At 48.9% G+C, this 24033-nt stretch overlaps 1 protein-coding gene across 1 annotated transcript in view; it reads left to right on the top strand.

Moving 5' to 3' along the window:
- camta2 (calmodulin binding transcription activator 2) overlaps positions 1–24033 on the top strand; it is a 121769-nt gene that overhangs the window by 49540 nt on the left and 48196 nt on the right. Inside the window, exon 14 of the mRNA XM_056300074.1 lies at positions 17924–18090. Within this exon, the coding sequence (XP_056156049.1) occupies positions 17924–18090 (167 nt within the window). The remainder of the gene's footprint in view (positions 1–17923; positions 18091–24033) is intronic.

Raw genomic sequence — 24033 nt, forward strand, 5'->3', positions numbered from 1 at the left:
AGAGGCTGGGGGGTAGATACACAGAGACAGAGAGGCTGGGGGGATAGATACACAGAGACAGAGAGGCTGGGGGGGATAGATACACAGAGACAGAGAGGTCAGAGGGGGGATAGATACACAGAGACAGAGAGGCTGGGGGGGATAGATACAACAGAGACAGAGAGGTCAGAGGGGGGATAGATACACAGAGACAGAGGGGCTGGGGGGGGATAGATACACAGAGGACAGAGAGGTCAGAGGGGGGATAGATACACAGAGACAGAGGGCTGGGGGGGATAGATACACAGAGACAGAGGGGCTGGGTGGGGGGGGTTGGGGGATAGATACACAGAGACAGAGGGGCTGGGTGGGGGGGGGTTGGGGGATAGATACACAGAGACAGAGGGGCCGGGTGGGGGGGGGTTGGGGATAGATACACAGAGACAGAGGGGCCGGGTGGGGGTGGGTTGGGGGACAGAGAGGTCAGAGGGGGGATAGATACACAGAGACAGAGAGGCCGGGGGGGATAGATACACAGAGACAGAGAGGCTGGGGGGGATAGATACACAGAGACAGAGAGGCTGGGGGGATAGATACACAGAGACAGAGAGGCTGGGGGGGGGGTTGGGGGATAGATACACAGAGACAGAGGGGCCGGGTGGGGGGGGTTGGGGGATAGATACACAGAGACAGAGGGGCTGGGTGGGGGGTTTGGGGGATAGATACACAGAGACAGAGAGGCCGGGTGGGGGTGGGTTGGGGGACAGAGAGGTCAGAGGGGGGATAGATACACAGAGACAGAGAGGCTGGGGGGGATAGATACACAGAGACAGAGAGGCTGGGGGGGATAGATACACAGAGACAGAGAGGTCAGAGGGGGGATAGATACACAGAGACAGAGAGGCTTGGGGATAGATACACAGAGACAGAGAGGTCAGAGGGGGGATAGATACACAGAGACAGAGAGGTCAGAGGGGGGATAGATACACAGAGACAGAGAGGCTGGGGGGATAGATACACAGAGACAGAGAGGCTGGGGGGGATAGATACACAGAGACAGAGAGGTCAGAGGGGGGATAGATACACAGAGACAGAGGGGCTGGGGGGGATAGATACACAGAGACAGAGAGGCCGGGTGGGGGGGGGATTGGGGGATAGATACACAGAGACAGAGGGGCTGGGGGGGGATAGATACACAGAGACAGAGAGGCCGGGTGGGGGGGGGGGTTGGGGGATAGATACACAGAGACAGGGAGGCTGGGGGGGGGATAGATACACAGAGACAGAGAGGCTGGGGGGGGATATATACACAGAGACAGAGGGGCCGGGTGGGGGGGGGTTGGGGGATAGATACACAGAGACAGAGGGGCTGGGTGGGGGGGGTTGGGGGATAGATACACAGAGACAGAGGGGCCGGGGGAGACCAGATGTGTTTGATATCCTGGTTTATAACGGCGTTTGTCCATCAGGAAGTCCTTCTGTAACTCTCTCGTTCCTTTTCTTCCTTCCTTTCTCATCTTGTCAGCCCCCTGCTGTTGTGTGGGCTTTGTGTGGACTGCAGGGAAGGCTTGTGTGGCCCTGAGCCAGGAATGTGACACACACACACAGTGTCAGCTGAGCCACACTGGTAGCCAGTCCCACAGCTAGGACTAATCTCTCTCTCTCTTTCTGTCTGTCTGTCTCTCCCTCTCTGTCCCCGTCTATCTCTCTCTGTTCCCGTCTCTCTCTCTGTCCCTGTCTGTCTCTCTGTCTCTGTCTCTCCCTCTCTCCCTCTCTGTCCCCGTCTCTCTCTCTGTCCCTGTCTCTCTCTCTGTCTCTGTCTCTCCCTCTCTCTCTGTCCCCGTCTCTCTCTCTGTCCCCGTCTCTCTCTCTGTCCCCGTCTCTCTCTCTGTCCCTGTCTGTCTCTCAATTCAATTCAATTCAATATTTGCTTTATATTTGCTCTCTCTCTTTCTTTCTGTCTGTCTGTCTCTCCCTCTCGCCCTCTGTCTGCAAATTTCCCACAAGGCATTGGTGGATTGTCACCCTGCCAACCGCTGACTAAGAGCTTCTGTCTGTGCTGTGTCTGTTTCCTTCTCTCTCTCTTCCTCTCTTCTGTCTGTGCTGTTTCTGCTTCCTTCTCTCTCTCTTCCTCTCTTCTGTCTGTGCTGTTTCTGCTTCCTTCTCTCTCTCTTCCTCTCTTCTGTCTGTGCTGTGTCTGCTTCCTTCTCTCTCTCTTCCTCTCTTCTGTCTGTGCTGTGTCTGTTTCCTTCTCTCTCTCTTCCTCTCTTCTGTCTGTGCCGTGTCTGTTTCCTTCTCTCTCTCTTCCTCTCTTCTGTCTGTGCCGTGTCTGTTTCCTTCTCTCTCTCTTCCTCTCTTCTGTCTGTGCTGTGTCTGTTTCCTTCTCTCTCTCTTCCTCTCTTCTGTCTGTGCTGTGTCTGTTTCCTTCTCTCTCTCTTCCTCTCTTCTGTCTGTGCCGTGTCTGCTTCCTTCTCTCTCTCTTCCCCTCTTCTGTCTGTGCCGTGTCTGTTTCCTTCTCTCTCTCTTCCTCTCTTCTGTCTGTGCCGTGTCTGCTTCCTTCTCTCTCTCTTCCTCTCTTCTGTCTGTGCCGTGTCTGTTTCCTTCTCTCTCTCTTCCTCTCTTCTGTCTGCTGTGTCTGTTTCCTTCTCTCTCTCTTCCTCTCTTCTGTCTGTGCTGTGTCTGTTTCCTTCTCTCTCTCTTCCTCTCTTCTGTCTGTGCTGTGTCTGTTTCCTTCTCTCTCTCCTCCTCTCTTCTGTCTGTGCTGTGTCTGTTTCCTTCTCTCTCTCTTCCTCTCTTCTGTCTGTGCTGTGTCTGTTTCCTTCTCTCTCTCCTCCTCTCTTCTGTCTGTGCCGTGTCTGTTTCCTTCTCTCTCTCTTCCTCTCTTCTGTCTGTGCCGTGTCTGTTTCCTTCTCTCTCTCTTCCTCTCTTCTGTCTGTGCTGTGTCTGTTTCCTTCTCTCTCTCCTCCTCTCTTCTGTCTGTGCTGTGTCTGTTTCCTTCTCTCTCTCTTCCTCTCTTCTGTCTGTGCTGTGTCTGTTTCCTTCTCTCTCTCCTCCTCTCTTCTGTCTGTGCCGTGTCTGTTTCCTTCTCTCTCTCTTCCTCTCTTCTGTCTGTGCCGTGTCTGTTTCCTTCTCTCTCTCTTCCTCTCTTCTGTCTGTGCCGTGTCTGTTTCCTTCTCTCTCTCCTCCTCTCTTCTGTCTGTGCCGTGTCTGTTTCCTTCTCTCTCTCTTCCTCTCTTCTGTCTGTGCTGTGTCTGTTTCCTTCTCTCTCTCTTCCTCTCTTCTGTCTGTGCCGTGTCTGTTTCCTTCTCTCTCTCTTCCTCTCTTCTGTCTGTGCCGTGTCTGTTTCCTTCTCTCTCTCTTCCTCTCTTCTGTCTGTGCCGTGTCTGCTTCCTTCTCTCTCTCTTCCTCTCTTCTGTCTGTGCCGTGTCTGTTTCCTTCTCTCTCTCTTCCTCTCTTCTGTCTGTGCCGTGTCTGTTTCCTTCTCTCTCTCTTCCTCTCTTCTGTCTGTGCCGTGTCTGCTTCCTTCTCTCTCTCTTCCTCTCTTCTGTCTGTGCCGTGTCTGTTTCCTTCTCTCTCTCTTCCTCTCTTCTGTCTGTGCCGTGTCTGCTTCCTTCTCTCTCTCTTCCTCTCTTCTGTCTGTGCCGTGTCTGCTTCCTTCTCTCTCTCTTCCTCTCTTCTGTCTGTGCCGTGTCTGCTTCCTTCTCTCTCTCTTCCTCTCTTCTGTCTGTGCCGTGTCTGTTTCCTTCTCTCTCTCTTCCTCTCTTCTGTCTGTGCCGTGTCTGTTTCCTTCTCTCTCTCTTCCTCTCTTCTGTCTGTGCCGTGTCTGTTTCCTTCTCTCTCTCTTCCTCTCTTCTGTCTGTGCCGTGTCTGTTTCCTTCTCTCTCTCTTCCTCTCTTCTGTCTGTGCCGTGTCTGTTTCCTTCTCTCTCTCTTCCTCTCTTCTGTCTGTGCCGTGTCTGTTTCCTTCTCTCTCTCTTCCTCTCTTCTGTCTGTGCCGTGTCTGTTTCCTTCTCTCTCTCTTCCTCTCTTCTGTCTGTGCCGTGTCTGTTTCCTTCTCTCTCTCTTCCTCTCTTCTGTCTGTGCCGTGTCTGTTTCCTTCTCTCTCTCTTCCTCTCTTCTGTCTGTGCCGTGTCTGTTTCCTTCTCTCTCTCTTCCTCTCTTCTGTCTGTGCCGTGTCTGTTTCCTTCTCTCTCTCTTCCTCTCTTCTGTCTGTGCCGTGTCTGCTTCCTTCTCTCTCTCTTCCTCTCTTCTGTCTGTGCCGTGTCTGTTTCCTTCTCTCTCTCTTCCTCTCTTCTGTCTGTGCCGTGTCTGTTTCCTTCTCTCTCTCTTCCTCTCTTCTGTCTGTGCCGTGTCTGTTTCCTTCTCTCTCTCTTCCTCTCTTCTGTCTGTGCCGTGTCTGTTTCCTTCTCTCTCTCTTCCTCTCTTCTGTCTGTGCCGTGTCTGTTTCCTTCTCTCTCTCTTCCTCTCTTCTGTCTGTGCCGTGTCTGTTTCCTTCTCTCTCTCTTCCTCTCTTCTGTCTGTGCCGTGTCTGTTTCCTTCTCTCTCTCTTCCTCTCTTCTGTCTGTGCCGTGTCTGTTTCCTTCTCTCTCTCTTCCTCTCTTCTGTCTGTGCCGTGTCTGTTTCCTTCTCTCTCTCTTCCTCTCTTCTGTCTGTGCTGTGTCTGTTTCCTTCTCTCTCTCTTCCTCTCTTCTGTCTGTGCCGTGTCTGTTTCCTTCTCTCTCTCTTCCTCTCTTCTGTCTGTGCTGTGTCTGTTTCCTTCTCTCTCTCTTCCTCTCTTCTGTCTGTGCCGTGTGTGTTTCCTTCTCTCTCTCTTTCTCTCTTCTGTCTGTGCCGTGTCTGCTTCCTTCTCTCTCTCTTCCTCTCTTCTGTCTGTGCTGTGTCTGTTTCCTTCTCTCTCTCCTCCTCTCTTCTGTCTGTGCTGTGTCTGTTTCCTTCTCTCTCTCTTTCTCTCTTCTGTCTGTGCTGTGTCTGTTTCCTTCTCTCTCTCTTCCTCTCTTCTGTCTGTGCTGTGTCTGTTTCCTTCTCTCTCTCCTCCTCTCTTCTGTCTGTGCTGTGTCTGTTTCCTTCTCTCTCTCTTCCTCTCTTCTGTCTGTGCTGTGTCTGTTTCCTTCTCTCTCTCCTCCTCTCTTCTGTCTGTGCTGTGTCTGTTTCCTTCTCTCTCTCTTCCTCTCTTCTGTCTGTGCTGTGTCTGTTTCCTTCTCTCTCTCCTCCTCTCTTCTGTCTGTGCCGTGTCTGTTTCCTTCTCTCTCTCTTCCTCTCTTCTGTCTGTGCCGTGTCTGTTTCCTTCTCTCTCTCTTCCTCTCTTCTGTCTGTGCCGTGTCTGTTTCCTTCTCTCTCTCCTCCTCTCTTCTGTCTGTGCCGTGTCTGTTTCCTTCTCTCTCTCTTCCTCTCTTCTGTCTGTGCTGTGTCTGTTTCCTTCTCTCTCTCTTCCTCTCTTCTGTCTGTGCTGTGTCTGTTTCCTTCTCTCTCTCTTCCTCTCTTCTGTCTGTGCTGTGTCTGTTTCCTTCTCTCTCTCTTCCTCTCTTCTGTCTGTGCCGTGTCTGTTTCCTTCTCTCTCTCCTCCTCTCTTCTGTCTGTGCCGTGTCTGTTTCCTTCTCTCTCTCTTCCTCTCTTCTGTCTGTGCTGTGTCTGTTTCCTTCTCTCTCTCTTCCTCTCTTCTGTCTGTGCCGTGTCTGTTTCCTTCTCTCTCTCTTCCTCTCTTCTGTCTGTGCCGTGTCTGTTTCCTTCTCTCTCTCTTCCTCTCTTCTGTCTGTGCCGTGTCTGTTTCCTTCTCTCTCTCTTCCTCTCTTCTGTCTGTGCCGTGTCTGCTTCCTTCTCTCTCTCTTCCTCTCTTCTGTCTGTGCCGTGTCTGTTTCCTTCTCTCTCTCTTCCTCTCTTCTGTCTGTGCCGTGTCTGTTTCCTTCTCTCTCTCTCCTCCTCTCTTCTGTCTGTGCCGTGTCTGTTTCCTTCTCTCTCTCTTCCTCTCTTCTGTCTGTGCCGTGTCTGCTTCCTTCTCTCTCTCTTCCTCTCTTCTGTCTGTGCCGTGTCTGTTTCCTTCTCTCTCTCTTCCTCTCTTCTGTCTGTGCCGTGTCTGTTTCCTTCTCTCTCTCTTCCTCTCTTCTGTCTGTGCCGTGTCTGTTTCCTTCTCTCTCTCTTCCTCTCTTCTGTCTGTGCCGTGTCTGTTTCCTTCTCTCTCTCTTCCTCTCTTCTGTCTGTGCCGTGTCTGTTTCCTTCTCTCTCTCTTCCTCTCTTCTGTCTGTGCCGTGTCTGTTTCCTTCTCTCTCTCTTCCTCTCTTCTGTCTGTGCCGTGTCTGTTTCCTTCTCTCTCTCTTCCTCTCTTCTGTCTGTGCCGTGTCTGTTTCCTTCTCTCTCTCTTCCTCTCTTCTGTCTGTGCCGTGTCTGTTTCCTTCTCTCTCTCTTCCTCTCTTCTGTCTGTGCCGTGTCTGTTTCCTTCTCTCTCTCTTCCTCTCTTCTGTCTGTGCCGTGTCTGTTTCCTTCTCTCTCTCTTCCTCTCTTCTGTCTGTGCTGTGTCTGCTTCCTTCTCTCTCTCTTCCTCTCTTCTGTCTGTGCTGTGTCTGCTTCCTTCTCTCTCTCTTCCTCTCTTCTGTCTGTGCCGTGTCTGCTTCCTTCTCTCTCTCTTCCTCTCTTCTGTCTGTGCTGTGTCTGTTTCCTTCTCTCTCTCTTCCTCTCTTCTGTCTGTGCCGTGTCTGTTTCCTTCTCTCTCTCTTCCTCTCTTCTGTCTGTGCCGTGTCTGTTTCCTTCTCTCTCTCTTCCTCTCTTCTGTCTGTGCCGTGTCTGTTTCCTTCTCTCTCTCTTCCTCTCTTCTGTCTGTGCCGTGTCTGTTTCCTTCTCTCTCTCTTCCTCTCTTCTGTCTGTGCTGTGTCTGCTTCCTTCTCTCTCTCTTCCTCTCTTCTGTCTGTGCCGTGTCTGCTTCCTTCTCTCTCTCTTCCTCTCTTCTGTCTGTGCCGTGTCTGTTTCCTTCTCTCTCTCTTCCTCTCTTCTGTCTGTGCCGTGTCTGTTTCCTTCTCTCTCTCTTCCTCTCTTCTGTCTGTGCCGTGTCTGTTTCCTTCTCTCTCTCTTCCTCTCTTCTGTCTGTGCCGTGTCTGTTTCCTTCTCTCTCTCTTCCTCTCTTCTGTCTGTGCCGTGTCTGTTTCCTTCTCTCTCTCTTCCTCTCTTCTGTCTGTGCCGTGTCTGTTTCCTTCTCTCTCTCTTCCTCTCTTCTGTCTGTGCCGTGTCTGTTTCCTTCTCTCTCTCTTCCTCTCTTCTGTCTGTGCCGTGTCTGTTTCCTTCTCTCTCTCTTCCTCTCTTCTGTCTGTGCCGTGTCTGTTTCCTTCTCTCTCTCTTCCTCTCTTCTGTCTGTGCCGTGTCTGTTTCCTTCTCTCTCTCTTCCTCTCTTCTGTCTGTGCCGTGTCTGTTTCCTTCTCTCTCTCTTCCTCTCTTCTGTCTGTGCTGTGTCTGTTTCCTTCTCTCTCTCTTCCTCTCTTCTGTCTGTGCTGTGTCTGTTTCCTTCTCTCTCTCCTCCTCTCTTCTGTCTGTGCTGTGTCTGTTTCCTTCTCTCTCTCTTCCTCTCTTCTGTCTGTGCCGTGTCTGTTTCCTTCTCTCTCTCTTCCTCTCTTCTGTCTGTGCCGTGTCTGTTTCCTTCTCTCTCTCTTCCTCTCTTCTGTCTGTGCTGTGTCTGCTTCCTTCTCTCTCTCTTCCTCTCTTCTGTCTGTGCCGTGTCTGTTTCCTTCTCTCTCTCTTCCTCTCTTCTGTCTGTGCCGTGTCTGTTTCCTTCTCTCTCTCTTCCTCTCTTCTGTCTGTGCTGTGTCTGTTTCCTTCTCTCTCTCCTCCTCTCTTCTGTCTGTGCTGTGTCTGTTTCCTTCTCTCTCTCTTCCTCTCTTCTGTCTGTGCTGTGTCTGTTTCCTTCTCTCTCTCTTCCTCTCTTCTGTCTGTGCTGTGTCTGTTTCCTTCTCTCTCTCTTCCTCTCTTCTGTCTGTGCTGTGTCTGTTTCCTTCTCTCTCTCTTCCTCTCTTCTGTCTGTGCCGTGTCTGTTTCCTTCTCTCTCTCCTCCTCTCTTCTGTCTGTGCCGTGTCTGTTTCCTTCTCTCTCTCTTCCTCTCTTCTGTCTGTGCTGTGTCTGTTTCCTTCTCTCTCTCTTCCTCTCTTCTGTCTGTGCCGTGTCTGTTTCCTTCTCTCTCTCTTCCTCTCTTCTGTCTGTGCCGTGTCTGTTTCCTTCTCTCTCTCTTCCTCTCTTCTGTCTGTGCCGTGTCTGTTTCCTTCTCTCTCTCTTCCTCTCTTCTGTCTGTGCCGTGTCTGCTTCCTTCTCTCTCTCTTCCTCTCTTCTGTCTGTGCCGTGTCTGTTTCCTTCTCTCTCTCTTCCTCTCTTCTGTCTGTGCCGTGTCTGTTTCCTTCTCTCTCTCTCCTCCTCTCTTCTGTCTGTGCCGTGTCTGTTTCCTTCTCTCTCTCTTCCTCTCTTCTGTCTGTGCCGTGTCTGCTTCCTTCTCTCTCTCTTCCTCTCTTCTGTCTGTGCCGTGTCTGTTTCCTTCTCTCTCTCTTCCTCTCTTCTGTCTGTGCCGTGTCTGTTTCCTTCTCTCTCTCTTCCTCTCTTCTGTCTGTGCCGTGTCTGTTTCCTTCTCTCTCTCTTCCTCTCTTCTGTCTGTGCCGTGTCTGTTTCCTTCTCTCTCTCTTCCTCTCTTCTGTCTGTGCCGTGTCTGTTTCCTTCTCTCTCTCTTCCTCTCTTCTGTCTGTGCCGTGTCTGTTTCCTTCTCTCTCTCTTCCTCTCTTCTGTCTGTGCCGTGTCTGTTTCCTTCTCTCTCTCTTCCTCTCTTCTGTCTGTGCCGTGTCTGTTTCCTTCTCTCTCTCTTCCTCTCTTCTGTCTGTGCCGTGTCTGTTTCCTTCTCTCTCTCTTCCTCTCTTCTGTCTGTGCCGTGTCTGTTTCCTTCTCTCTCTCTTCCTCTCTTCTGTCTGTGCCGTGTCTGTTTCCTTCTCTCTCTCTTCCTCTCTTCTGTCTGTGCTGTGTCTGCTTCCTTCTCTCTCTCTTCCTCTCTTCTGTCTGTGCTGTGTCTGCTTCCTTCTCTCTCTCTTCCTCTCTTCTGTCTGTGCCGTGTCTGCTTCCTTCTCTCTCTCTTCCTCTCTTCTGTCTGTGCTGTGTCTGTTTCCTTCTCTCTCTCTTCCTCTCTTCTGTCTGTGCCGTGTCTGTTTCCTTCTCTCTCTCTTCCTCTCTTCTGTCTGTGCCGTGTCTGTTTCCTTCTCTCTCTCTTCCTCTCTTCTGTCTGTGCCGTGTCTGTTTCCTTCTCTCTCTCTTCCTCTCTTCTGTCTGTGCCGTGTCTGTTTCCTTCTCTCTCTCTTCCTCTCTTCTGTCTGTGCTGTGTCTGCTTCCTTCTCTCTCTCTTCCTCTCTTCTGTCTGTGCCGTGTCTGCTTCCTTCTCTCTCTCTTCCTCTCTTCTGTCTGTGCCGTGTCTGTTTCCTTCTCTCTCTCTTCCTCTCTTCTGTCTGTGCCGTGTCTGTTTCCTTCTCTCTCTCTTCCTCTCTTCTGTCTGTGCCGTGTCTGTTTCCTTCTCTCTCTCTTCCTCTCTTCTGTCTGTGCCGTGTCTGTTTCCTTCTCTCTCTCTTCCTCTCTTCTGTCTGTGCCGTGTCTGTTTCCTTCTCTCTCTCTTCCTCTCTTCTGTCTGTGCCGTGTCTGTTTCCTTCTCTCTCTCTTCCTCTCTTCTGTCTGTGCCGTGTCTGTTTCCTTCTCTCTCTCTTCCTCTCTTCTGTCTGTGCCGTGTCTGTTTCCTTCTCTCTCTCTTCCTCTCTTCTGTCTGTGCCGTGTCTGTTTCCTTCTCTCTCTCTTCCTCTCTTCTGTCTGTGCCGTGTCTGTTTCCTTCTCTCTCTCTTCCTCTCTTCTGTCTGTGCCGTGTCTGTTTCCTTCTCTCTCTCTTCCTCTCTTCTGTCTGTGCTGTGTCTGTTTCCTTCTCTCTCTCTTCCTCTCTTCTGTCTGTGCCGTGTGTGTTTCCTTCTCTCTCTCTTTCTCTCTTCTGTCTGTGCTGTGTCTGCTTCCTTCTCTCTCTCTTCCTCTCTTCTGTCTGTGCTGTGTCTGTTTCCTTCTCTCTCTCCTCCTCTCTTCTGTCTGTGCTGTGTCTGTTTCCTTCTCTCTCTCTTCCTCTCTTCTGTCTGTGCTGTGTCTGTTTCCTTCTCTCTCTCTTCCTCTCTTCTGTCTGTGCCGTGTGTGTTTCCTTCTCTCTCTCTTTCTCTCTTCTGTCTGTGCCGTGTCTGCTTCCTTCTCTCTCTCTTCCTCTCTTCTGTCTGTGCTGTGTCTGTTTCCTTCTCTCTCTCTTCCTCTCTTCTGTCTGTGCTGTGTCTGTTTCCTTCTCTCTCTCTTCCTCTCTTCTGTCTGTGCTGTGTCTGCTTCCTTCTCTCTCTCTTCCTCTCTTCTGTCTGTGCCGTGTCTGTTTCCTTCTCTCTCTCTTCCTCTCTTCTGTCTGTGCCGTGTCTGTTTCCTTCTCTCTCTCTTCCTCTCTTCTGTCTGTGCTGTGTCTGTTTCCTTCTCTCTCTCTTCCTCTCTTCTGTCTGTGCCGTGTCTGTTTCCTTCTCTCTCTCTTCCTCTCTTCTGTCTGTGCCGTGTCTGTTTCCTTCTCTCTCTCTTCCTCTCTTCTGTCTGTGCTGTGTCTGTTTCCTTCTCTCTCTCTTCCTCTCTTCTGTCTGTGCCGTGTCTGTTTCCTTCTCTCTCTCTTCCTCTCTTCTGTCTGTGCCGTGTCTGTTTCCTTCTCTCTCTCCTCCTCTCTTCTGTCTGTGCCGTGTCTGTTTCCTTCTCTCTCTCTTCCTCTCTTCTGTCTGTGCCGTGTCTGTTTCCTTCTCTCTCTCTTCCTCTCTTCTGTCTGTGCCGTGTCTGCTTCCTTCTCTCTCTCTTCCTCTCTTCTGTCTGTGCCGTGTCTGTTTCCTTCTCTCTCTCTTCCTCTCTTCTGTCTGTGCCGTGTCTGTTTCCTTCTCTCTCTCCTCCTCTCTTCTGTCTGTGCCGTGTCTGTTTCCTTCTCTCTCTCTTCCTCTCTTCTGTCTGTGCCGTGTCTGTTTCCTTCTCTCTCTCTTCCTCTCTTCTGTCTGTGCCGTGTCTGTTTCCTTCTCTCTCTCTTCCTCTCTTCTGTCTGTGCTGTGTCTGTTTCCTTCTCTCTCTCTTCCTCTCTTCTGTCTGTGCCGTGTCTGTTTCCTTCTCTCTCTCTTCCTCTCTTCTGTCTGTGCCGTGTCTGTTTCCTTCTCTCTCTCTTCCTCTCTTCTGTCTGTGCCGTGTCTGTTTCCTTCTCTCTCTCTTCCTCTCTTCTGTCTGTGCTGTGTCTGCTTCCTTCTCTCTCTCTTCCTCTCTTCTGTCTGTGCCGTGTCTGTTTCCTTCTCTCTCTCTTCCTCTCTTCTGTCTGTGCCGTGTCTGTTTCCTTCTCTCTCTCTTCCTCTCTTCTGTCTGTGCTGTGTCTGTTTCCTTCTCTCTCTCCTCCTCTCTTCTGTCTGTGCTGTGTCTGTTTCCTTCTCTCTCTCTTCCTCTCTTCTGTCTGTGCTGTGTCTGTTTCCTTCTCTCTCTCTTCCTCTCTTCTGTCTGTGCTGTGTCTGTTTCCTTCTCTCTCTCTTCCTCTCTTCTGTCTGTGCTGTGTCTGTTTCCTTCTCTCTCTCTTCCTCTCTTCTGTCTGTGCCGTGTCTGTTTCCTTCTCTCTCTCCTCCTCTCTTCTGTCTGTGCCGTGTCTGTTTCCTTCTCTCTCTCTTCCTCTCTTCTGTCTGTGCTGTGTCTGTTTCCTTCTCTCTCTCTTCCTCTCTTCTGTCTGTGCCGTGTCTGTTTCCTTCTCTCTCTCTTCCTCTCTTCTGTCTGTGCCGTGTCTGTTTCCTTCTCTCTCTCCTCCTCTCTTCTGTCTGTGCCGTGTCTGTTTCCTTCTCTCTCTCTTCCTCTCTTCTGTCTGTGCCGTGTCTGTTTCCTTCTCTCTCTCTTCCTCTCTTCTGTCTGTGCCGTGTCTGCTTCCTTCTCTCTCTCTTCCTCTCTTCTGTCTGTGCCGTGTCTGTTTCCTTCTCTCTCTCTTCCTCTCTTCTGTCTGTGCCGTGTCTGTTTCCTTCTCTCTCTCTTCCTCTCTTCTGTCTGTGCCGTGTCTGTTTCCTTCTCTCTCTCTTCCTCTCTTCTGTCTGTGCCGTGTCTGTTTCCTTCTCTCTCTCTTCCTCTCTTCTGTCTGTGCTGTGTCTGTTTCCTTCTCTCTCTCTTCCTCTCTTCTGTCTGTGCTGTGTCTGTTTCCTTCTCTCTCTCTTCCTCTCTTCTGTCTGTGCCGTGTCTGTTTCCTTCTCTCTCTCTTCCTCTCTTCTGTCTGTGCCGTGTCTGTTTCCTTCTCTCTCTCTTCCTCTCTTCTGTCTGTGCCGTGTCTGTTTCCTTCTCTCTCTCTTCCTCTCTTCTGTCTGTGCCGTGTCTGTTTCCTTCTCTCTCTCTTCCTCTCTTCTGTCTGTGCCGTGTCTGTTTCCTTCTCTCTCTCTTCCTCTCTTCTGTCTGTGCCGTGTCTGCTTCCTTCTCTCTCTCTTCCTCTCTTCTGTCTGTGCCGTGTCTGTTTCCTTCTCTCTCTCTTCCTCTCTTCTGTCTGTGCCGTGTCTGTTTCCTTCTCTCTCTCTTCCTCTCTTCTGTCTGTGCCGTGTCTGTTTCCTTCTCTCTCTCTTCCTCTCTTCTGTCTGTGCCGTGTCTGTTTCCTTCTCTCTCTCTTCCTCTCTTCTGTCTGTGCTGTGTCTGTTTCCTTCTCTCTCTCTTCCTCTCTTCTGTCTGTGCTGTGTCTGTTTCCTTCTCTCTCTCTTCCTCTCTTCTGTCTGTGCTGTGTCTGTTTCCTTCTCTCTCTCTTCCTCTCTTCTGTCTGTGCCGTGTCTGTTTCCTTCTCTCTCTCTTCCGCTCTTCTGTCTGTGCCGTGTCTGTTTCCTTCTCTCTCTCTTCCTCTCTTCTGTCTGTGCTGTGTCTGTTTCCTTCTCTCTCTCTTCCTCTCTTCTGTCTGTGCTGTGTCTGTTTCCTTCTCTCTCTCTTCCTCTCTTCTGTCTGTGCCGTGTCTGTTTCCTTCTCTCTCTCTTCCTCTCTTCTGTCTGTGCTGTGTCTGTTTCCTTCTCTCTCTCTTCCTCTCTTCTGTCTGTGCTGTGATGTGGGATTCTTAGCTCTCTGCTCTGTCTTGTCTCTCAGCAGTGTGTGTGTGTGTCCGGTCTGTGTGGGTGTGTGTGTGTGTGTGTGTGTGTGGGTGTGTGTGTCTTTCTGCCTTCTGTCCCATGACATCATAACCTACCCAACATGCACCTGGGCCTCCCGGTGGCTCTTAAGGCTGCCTGGTGGACAGACAGACAGACAGACAGACAGACAGACAGACAGACAGACAGACAGACAGAGAAAGAGGGAATTGTTCGGTGTCAGACGGACAGAAGGGGGATGGACAGCTGGACAGACCACGGAAAAACAGTAAGACAGACCAAGATGCTGTAGCTGTGACAGACGTGTGTGTGTGTGTGTGTGTGAGAGAGAGAGAGAGAGAGAGAGAGAGAGAGAGAGAGAGAGAGAGAGAGAGAGAGAGAGATCCTGGTAAACATTTGGTTGTCCTGTTTAAGGAGCCTCTGAAAGTCCACAGAACCAGTACTTTTCTATGCTACTCTGCTCCGTGCTGGTGTGGTGTGGTGTGATGTGTTGTGGTGTGGTGTGTGGTGTGTTGTGGTGTGGTGTGGTGTGGTGTATTGTGTGGTGTGTTGTGGTGTATTGTGATGTGGTGTGTGGTGTATTGTGGTGTGGTGTGTTGTGGTGTGGTGTGGTGTGGTGTGGTGTATTGTGTGGTGTGTTGTGGTGTATTGTGATGTGGTGTGTGGTGTATTGTGATGTGGTGTGTGGTGTATTGTGATGTGGTGTGTGGTGTATTGTGGTGTGGTGTGTTGTGGTGTGGTGTGTTGTGGTGTGGTGTATTGTGGTGTGGTGTGGTGTGGTGTGTGGTGTGGTGTGGTGTGGTGTATTGTGGTGTGGTGTATTGTGTGGTGTGGTGTGGTGTGGTGTGGTGTATTGTGGTGTGGTGTGTTGTGGTGTGGTGTATTGTGGTGTGGTGTTGTGGTGTGGTGTGTTGTGGTGTGGTGTGGTGTATTGTGGTGTGGTGTGATGCGATGTGTTGTTGTGTGGTCTGGTGTATTGTGGTGTGGTGTGGTGTGGTGGATTGTGGTGTGGTGTGGTGTGTGGTGTGGTGTGATGTGTTGTGGTGTGGTGTGGTGTGGTGTAGTGTAGTGTATTGTGTGATGTATTGTGGTGTGGTGTGGTGTGGTGTGATGTGATGTGGTGTGGTGTGATGTGTTGTGGTGTGGTGTGGTGTGGTGTGATGTGGTGTGGTGTTGTGTGATGTGGTGTGGTGTGGTGTGATGTGTTGTGGTGTGGTGTGATGTGGTGTGGTGTGGTGTGGTGTAGTGTTGTGTGATGTGGTGTGGTGTGGTGTGGTGTGGTGTGGTGTGGTGTGGTGTTGTGTGATGTGGTGTGGTGTTGTGTGATGTGGTGTGGTGTGGTGTGGTGTGGTGTGGTGTGGTGTTGTGTGATGTGGTGTGGTGTGGTGTGGTGTTGTGTGATGTGGTGTGGTGTTGTGTGATGTGGTGTGGTGTGGTGTGGTGTGATGTGGTGTGGTGTGATGTGGTGTGGTGTGTTCTGTAATGTGCCGTTGTGTCTTGTTAAGTCTCCGTACAGGTTGGATGTGTGTATGCTGAGTTCGTTGTGATGAGGATCAAGGTGGATTGTGGCTTGATGAGTCAGGCTTAGCTTTGTGACTTGGTTTCAAACAGGTGTTTCACAGGAAAGAGATTTGATCTTGGAGAGTCTCTCTCCTCTGTCTCTCCTTGTCCTTGTCTTCTCCTGCTGTTGGCCTTGAATAAAACACGGAACTAGAGAGGATGTAGTGAGGAAGTAGAGAGGACGTAGTGAGGAAGTAGTGAGGAAGTAGAGAGGAAGTAGAGAGGAAGTAGTGAAGAAGTAGAGAGGAAGTAGAGAGGAAGTAGTGAAGAAGTAGAGCGGATGTAGTGAGGAAGTAGAGAGGAAGTAGAGAGGAAGTAGTGAGGAAGTAGAGAGGAAGTAGTGAGGACGTAGTGAGGAAGTAGAGAGGAAGTAGAGAGGATGTAGTGAGGAAGTAGAGAGGAATTAGTGAGGAATTAGTGAGGAAGTAGAGAGGAAGTAGTGAGGAAGTAGAGAGGAAGTAGAGAGGAATTAGTGAGGAATTAGTGAGGAAGTAGAGAGGAAGTAGTGAGGAAGTAGAGAGGAAGTAGAGAGGATGTAGTGAGGACGTAGAGAGGAAGTAGTGAGGAATTAGTGAGGAAGTAGTGAGGAAGTAGTGAGGACGTAGTGAGGAAGTAGAGAGGAAGTAGAGAGGATGTAGTGAGGAAGTAGAGAGGAATTAGTGAGGAATTAGTGAGGAAGTAGTGAGGAAGTAGTGAGGACGTAGTGAGGAAGTAGAGAGGAAGTAGAGAGGATGTAGTGAGGAAGTAGAGAGGAATTAGTGAGGAATTAGTGAGGAAGTAGAGAGGAAGTAGTGAGGACGTAGTGAGGAAGTAGAGAGGAAGTAGAGAGGATGTAGTGAGGAAGTAGAGAGGAATTAGTGAGGAATTAGTGAGGAAGTAGAGAGGAAGTAGAGAGGAAGTAGAGAGGAATTAGTGAGGAATTAGTGAGGAAGTAGAGAGGAAGTAGTGAGGAAGTAGAGAGGAAGTAGAGAGGAAGTAGTGAGGACGTAGAGAGGAAGTAGTGAGGAATTAGTGAGGAAGTAGTGAGGAAGTAGTGAGGAAGTAGAGAGGAAGTAGAGAGGAAGTAGTGAGGAATTAGTGAGGAAGTAGAGAGGAACTAGTGAGGACGTAGTGAGGAAGTAGTGAGGAAGTAGAGAGGAAGTAGAGAGGAAGTAGTGAGGACGTAGTGAGGAAGTAGAGAGGAAGTAGTGAGGAATTAGTGAGGAAGTAGAGAGGAACTAGTGAGGACGTAGTGAGGAAGTAGAGAGGAACTAGTGAGGACGTAGTGAGGAAGTAGTGAGGAAGTAGTGAGGACGTAGAGAGGAAGTAGAGAGGAAGTAGAGAGGAAGTAGTGAGGACGTAGTGAGGAAGTAGTGAGGAAGTAGTGAGGAAGTAGAGAGGAAGTAGTGAGGACGTAGTGAGGAAGTAGAGAGGAAGACAACATCCTGACAGCAGCATCCACAACCCTGCTGCCTGACGTTGTGGTCTACTCCCTACTGTCAAGACATGCTGCAGGTGGCAGCTCACACCCCATGAGCTTTACACTAAACATGCAAAGGCATGTTTGTATTACTGGCAGTGTTGGATGATGGTTGGATGATGGTTGCATGATGGTTGCATGATGAAAGGCCTTTATGTTGTCTGCACCATCTGCCTGGAATAGCCTGCAGAATAGACTTAAACTCCAGGACTTGGTTACTCTATCAGAATTGAAAGGTCTGGTCTATGGACTCGGAGTCTGGTGGAGATTGTAAATGGTTCAGTTGATAACAGGTTTGTATCTTCTCCCTTCGTTTTTATACTGTTTGGCACTTTGAGCTGTTCTCTTGCCTTCATGTGAGGTGTGCTGAAACTGGTGTACTGCTGCCGTTCTGGGCCAGGTCTCTTGGAAGAGCTTTTAATCTCAATCTCTTCAGTGCAGTGTGACCAGAGGCCGTCAGCGGCGCGCCGGTGTGTGGGTCTGTCCAGCGTGTGGGCGTGTCCAGCGCGTGGGCGTGTCCAGTGTGGGTGGGCGTGTCCATCGTGTGGGTGGGCGCGGTGTGTGGGCGTGTCCAGTGTGTGTGTGTGTGTGTGTGTGTGTGTGCGCGCACATGTCCAGTGTGTGGGTGTGTGCAGTGTGTGGGCGTCCAGCGTGTGGGCGTGTCCAGCATGTGTGTGTCCTCTGTGTGTGTGTGTGGGCGTGTTCAACGTGTGGGCGTGTTCAACGTGTGGGCGTGTCCCCGCTGACTTCAGCAAACGTTTCTTTCATGTTTGTTCACTCTGAAAACCATTTAATTCAATAACTTCAGCTTGGTTTATCTGTTTAGTTTTAATAATTTAGTCCCACCATGGTGATGTCACCACATTGTGTGTGTGTGTGCATCACAGTGGCTATTTAAGAGAGAAGGTATTTATCAACCTCCTGTTCAGAACTATTGACAGAACAACACACACAGACACACACACACACACAGTGTGAGCTCTGAAGTTCTGATGGAGAGACGTTGTACCTGTCTGATCCTCTTCTTACTGTTCCATCACTTCCTGTTCCTCTTATCGTGAGCTGGCTGACTTCCTGTTGTCCTCTGTGGAGGGCATCAGCCAAGACGCCACAAACTAATCCGTTCAGGACACTGACAGAGGGACCGGGGTGTGTAATGCCCTACTCAGTCATTTAGGATGACATGAGTCTGTCTTACGGTTTTCCTTGCCGCACCTTGCCACCAGTCCTCTTTCCCTCCCTCAGATGTGTTGTACTCGTTTATCTGTCTCACATTACTCAGTTTATTGTAGTTAGAAACATTGTGCAGACACACGTGTGTCTAAGCTGCCCTCGGAGGGCATGCAGATGGTTGCTAAGCACTGGTTGGAGGATTAGTGTCACTCATCAGTTTGCAAACTCACAGTTTCCTGTCACTCGCTGTTCATCCATAATTCTATCTCTCTGTCTGGCTGGCAGTCAGGTGGACGGCTGTTACTCTGCTGCAGGTCTCTGCAGGTCTCTGGATAACAGTAGACTAGAAATGACTAGAATGTTGTCCCTCAGGGGTTTACTGATGGAGTAAGGCATGGAGGTTGTGTATCAGTGTGTGCACAGTCAGAGGCATGTACACACATCCATACAGTGGTGGGTGTGATGTCACTTCCATGCCTTCATAATAATAAATGCTTTGTGTTCCTCCTTCATGTTATTCTGACCGTCTGAAGCACAGCTCAGCTGTGCAGGTAGACAGATGGCTGTGCAGGTAGACAGATGGCTGTGCAGGTAGACATGTCTGTGCAGGTAGACAGATGTCTGTGCTTTGTCCTCTTTTTCAGACAACCAGTTTAGGATGTCCATCTTGGAGAGACTGGAGCAGATGGAGAGGAGGATGGCTGAAATGGCTGACAGGGACAACAACCGACAGCAACAGCAACAACAGCAACAGCAAAGAAATGGCAGCCAGTTGGCCACCCCAGCGCCCCAACCTGAGGACCACAGCCAGGTGTGACCCCAGCCAGGTGTGTCGACCTCCAGGTTTTGGAGGCCGACACACCATGTACACACAAACACACACAAACGGTTGCATGACTTCAGGTTTTTTAAAGTCGACTGGTGTGTGTTGAAAGTCAGTGGACCTTGACTAATCCCTGACAGCGTCATGAATAAAACCAGGGGACAAGGGACCGCTTGGCAACGAGGGACCGTCTGCATTAGCCAAATTCAATGTATATGCTGACAACAGACGCTCATACACGTCAGTTACACGCAACAGAAACAAGTAGAAACAACAACAGGTTGCAGCTCAGCTGTGCGTCAGTGTGTGCAACAACAGCTAGTGTGTGTTGCCACTCCTGGTCAGCTGCAGAAGAGAAAAGCAGACCTGTGTGGCGAACACTTGAGGAGGGAAGCAAAACTCAGACAAGCTGCAGCTGTAAGCCTGCTCACAGTCATAGTCCTGCTCGGTTTCTGCATTTCAGCCCTGCCTGTTGTGGTGCTATTTCATAGTGTTGTGCAGCGTGTCACTAGCCCGATGTCACGAATTCCAAACGTGCCTCAAGGCTTCACAGCAACACAACATGCCGGCTCAGGTTGGACGCTTTGGAGACAAAGCAAGAGAGACAAGATTGAGATGGTTTGGACATGTGTGGAGGAGAGATGCTGGGTATACTGGGAGAAGGATGCTGAATATGGAGCTGCCAGGGAAGAGGAGAAGAGGAAGGCCAAAGAGGAGGTTTATGGAGGTGGTGAGGGAGGACATGCAGGTGGCTGGTGTGACAGAGGAAGATGCAGAGGACAGGAAGACATGGAAACGGATGATCTGCTGTGGCGCCCCTTAGCGGGAGCAGCCAAAAGTAGTAGTAGTAGTAGTAGTAGTAGTACTAGTAGTACTAATAGTAGTAGTCATAGTAATAGTAGTAGTAGTGGTGGTGGTAGTAGTAGTAGTGGTGGTGGTAGTAGTAGTAGTAGTAGTAGTAGTGGTGGTGGTGATAGTAGAAGTAGTAGCAGTAGTAGCAGTAGTGGTAGTAGTAGTAGTAGTAGTAGTGGTGGTGGTGGTAGTAGTAGTAATAGTAGTGGTAGTAGTAGTAGGCGTGGTAGTAGTAGTAGTAGTAGTAGTGGTGGTGGTGGTAGTAGTAGTAGTAATAGTAGTGGTAGTAGTAGTAGTCATGGTAGTAGTAGAAGTAGTAGTAGTAGTGGTCGTAGTAGTAGTAGTAGTAGTGGTGGTGGTAGTAGTAGTAGTAGTAGTGGTGGTGGTAGTAGTAGCAATAGTAGTAGTAGTAGTAGTAGTAGTAGTGGTGGTGGTGGTGGTAGTGGTAGTAGTAATAGTAGTAGTAGTAGTGGTGGTGGTGGTGGTATTAGTAGTAGTAGTAGAAGTAGTAGTAGTAGTCGTGGTAGTAGTAGTAGTAGTAGTAGATGTGGCAGACCTGAAAACACAACATTACAGCAGTCATGTGTGGGTGAAACGAATGCATCAGCATCTCTGCATCAGCCATGGGCAGTGATTTTTATTTATTCATCTATTTTTGTGGTTTGATAGGTGCGTTCTTGTAGTTCTTGGATATGTGTTTTTGTCTTTGTGTTGCACTGCTGTGGGCTTGGGGAGGCGATATTTCGTTTGATTTCATGTACACAAGTGTTCCTGATCCTGAAAGACCGACGTTCAGCTGTGTTATGTAAGTGAAAAAGGCAGTCTTGGTGCTTTCCTTAATGTGCTTATCAAGGGACAGACTGGGATCAAATGGAACACCAAGACTTTTGGCTGCCACACTTTGTGAAACCAGAGTTGTCGTTTGTTATTCTAACTTGATCGAGTTGATGTCTGTGTCTGGCAGGGCCAATGACCAGCGTCTCGGCTTTACCCAAGTTTAAAAGCGTGTTGTAAGGTGGGACCTCGTAGCCAGGTTGAAGAAAACGTAGTAGGTCTGTGAAGCCCAAGCCCTCTCCGCGTGCTGCAGCTGGAGGTCTAATATCTCTCACGACATATCTCTGTCATGACATATCTCTGCCACGACATATCTCTGCCACGACATATCTCTGTCACGACATATCTCTGTCACGACATATCTCTGTCACGACATATCTCTGTCACGACATATCTCTGCCACGACATATCTCTGTCACGGCATATTTCTGTCACGACATATCTCTGTCACGACATATCTCTGTCACGACATATCTCTGTCACGACATATCTCTGTCACGACATATCTCTGTCACGACATATCTCTGTCATGACATATCTCTCACGACATATCTCTGTCACGACATATCTCTGCCACGACATATCTCTGTCACGACATATCTCTGCCACGACATATCTCTGTCACGACATATCTCTGCCACGACATATCTCTGTCACGACATATCTCTGCCACGACATATCTCTGTCACGACATATCTCTGCCACGACATATCTCTGTCACGACATATCTCTGTCACGACATATCTCTGTCACGACATATCTCTGCCACGACATATCTCTGTCACGACATATCTCTGCCACGACATATCTCTGTCACGACATATCTCTGCCACGACATATCTCTGTCATGACATATCTCTGTCACGACATATCTCTGCCACGACAATTCTCTGCCATGACATATCTCTGCCACGACATATCTCTGTCACGACATATCTCTGTCACGACATATCTCTGCCACGACAATTCTCTGCCATGACATATCTCTGTCACGACATATCTCTGTCACGACATATCTCTGCCACGACTTATCTCTGCCACGACATATCTCTGTCACGACATATCTCTGTCACGACATATCTCTGTCACGGCACATCTCTGCCACGACATATCTCTGCCACGACTTATCTCTGTCACGGCACATCTCTGCCACGACATATCTCTGTCACGATATATCTCTGTCACGACCTGTCTCTGTCACGGCACATCTCTGCCACGACATATCTCTGTCACGACATATCTCTGTCACGACATATCTCTGTCACGACATATCTCTGTCACGACATATCTCTGTCACGACATATCTCTGTCACGACATATCTCTGTCACGGCATATTTCTGTCACGACATATCTCTGTCACGACATATCTCTGTCACGACATATCTTTGACACGACCTGTCTCTGTCACGACATATCTCTGTCACGACATATCTCTGTCACGGCACATCTCTGTCACGGCACATCTCTGTCACGGCACATCTCTGTCACGACATATCTTTGACACGACATATCTCTGTCACGACATATCTCTGTCACGACATATCTCTGTCACGACATATCTCTGTCACGACATATCTCTGTCACGACATATCTCTGTCACGACATATCTCTGCCACGACATATCTCTGTCACGGCATATTTCTGTCACGACATATCTCTGTCACGACATATCTCTGTCACGACATATCTCTGCCACGACATATCTCTGTCACGACATATCTCTGCCACGGCATATTTCTGTCACGACATATCTCTGTCACGACATATCTCTGTCACGACATATCTTTGACACGACCTGTCTCTGTCACGACATATCTCTGTCACGACATATCTCTGTCACGGCATATCTTTGACACGACATATCTCTGTCACGACATATCTCTGTCACGACATATCTCTGTCACGACATATCTCTGTCACGACATATCTCTGCCACGACATATCTCTGTCACGGCATATTTCTGTCACGACATATCTCTGTCACGACATATCTCTGTCACGACATATCTCTGCCACGACATATCTCTGTCACGACATATCTCTGCCACGGCATATTTCTGTCACGACATATCTCTGTCACGACATATCTCTGTCACGACATATCTTTGACACGACCTGTCTCTGTCACGACATATCTCTGTCACGACATATCTCTGTCACGGCATATTTCTGTCACGACATATCTTTGACACGACCTGTCTCTGTCACGACATATCTCTGTCACGACATATCTTTGACACGACCTGTCTCTGTCACGACATATCTCTGTCACGACATATCTCTGTCACGGCATATTTCTGTCACGACATATCTTTGACACGACCTGTCTCTGTCACGACATATCTCTGTCACGACATATCTCTGTCACGACATATCTTTGACACGACCTGTCTCTGTCACGACATATCTCTGTCACGGCATATTTCTGTCACGACATATCTCTGTCACGACATATCTCTGTCACGACATATCTTTGACACGACCTGTCTCTGTCACGACATATCTCTGTCACGGCATATTTCTGTCACGACATATCTCTGTCACGTCATATCTCTGCCACAACATATCTCTGACACGACATATCTCTGCCACAACATATCTCTGTCACGACATATTTCTGTCACGACATATCTCTGCCACAACATATCTCTGACACGACATATCTCTGCCACAACATATCTCTGTCACGTCATATCTCTGTCACGACATATCTCTGTCACGGCATATCTCTGTCACGTCATATCTCTGTCACGTCATATCTCTGTCACAACATATCTCTGTCACGTCATATCTCTGTCACGACATATCTCTGTCACGTCATATCTCTGTCACAACATATCTCTGTCACGACATATCTCTGTCACGACATATCTCTGTCACGACATATCTTTGACATGACCTGTCTCTGTCACGACATATCTCTGTCACGGCATATTTCTGTCACGACATATCTCTGTCACGTCATATCTCTGCCACAACATATCTCTGACACGACATATCTCTGCCACAACATATCTCTGACACGATATTTTTAATTCGGTGAGTTGCAGCTGTTTGTTCTCCGCTATGGCAGGGCATTTTGTGAAGTCGCCGACGACTGCTGCCCAGAGGATCTGGGTTGTTCCTCAGCAATTGGGGTTACAAGTGCCTTTAAGGATGAGTGTGCATGGCACTTGTGCGTTTGCTGTATTTCAGAACGGACTTGCCTATTTTATAGGGGGCAGTAGAACAGATTTCATCTTCGGTGAGTTATTTCCCCACACTCCACACCAACATGCTCCCTGGCTCTGCCAAATGACGGAAGCTAAGCAGGTGTGGGCTTGCCTAGTACTTGGATGGAAGACCTTCCAGGAAAACTGAGTTGCTGCCAGAAGTGGAGTTGGTGGGCCAGCAGGGGGCAGTCTTCCCTCTGGTCCTAACAAAAACAACAACCACAAAAGATCCCAGTACCCCAGTGCAGTGAAGGGGACACTGTGCTGTAGAAGATGCTGTCCTTGATGAGACATTAGACCGAGGTCCTGACTCACTGTGGTCATTAAAGATCCCACTGCACTTATCACAAGAGTAGGGGGTTCCCCGGTGTCCTGGCAACATTCCCAACCTGGCTCTCTCCATCTGGCCACCTCATCATCCCCCATGGAACTGGCTCAGTGACTCCTCCCTCTCCACCTCAAGCTGATGTGTGGTGAGACTTCTGGTGCAAAATGGCTGCCCTGCATCACCCAGGTGGTGCTACACATTGATGGTGGTTGAAGTTAATAACCCCTTTCAGTGTGTTGCACTTTAGGTTTTCTAGATAAAGCGCTATATAAATGTAGTGATTATTATTATTATTATCATTATTATATAAATATAATGATTATTATTATTATTATTCATCCATCCATTATCCAAGCTGCTTATTCTGCTCTCAGGGTCGCGGGGATGCTGGAGCCTATTATTATTATCATTATTATTATTATATAAATGTAATGATGATGATTATTATATAAATGTAATGATTATTATCATTATTATTATATAAATGCAATTTTTATTATTATTATCATCATTATATGAATGTAATTATTATTATTATATAAATGTAATGAATATCATTATTATTATCCTTATTATTATTATATAAATGTTATGATTATTATGTAAATGTAATGATTACTATTATCATTATATTATCATATAAATGTACTGATTATTATTATATAAATGTAAATTATTATTATTACTATCATTATTATTATATA

This window comes from Lampris incognitus, chromosome 20 (genome assembly GCF_029633865.1).
Source record: "Lampris incognitus isolate fLamInc1 chromosome 20, fLamInc1.hap2, whole genome shotgun sequence".
Lineage (NCBI taxonomy): Eukaryota > Metazoa > Chordata > Actinopteri > Lampriformes > Lampridae > Lampris > Lampris incognitus.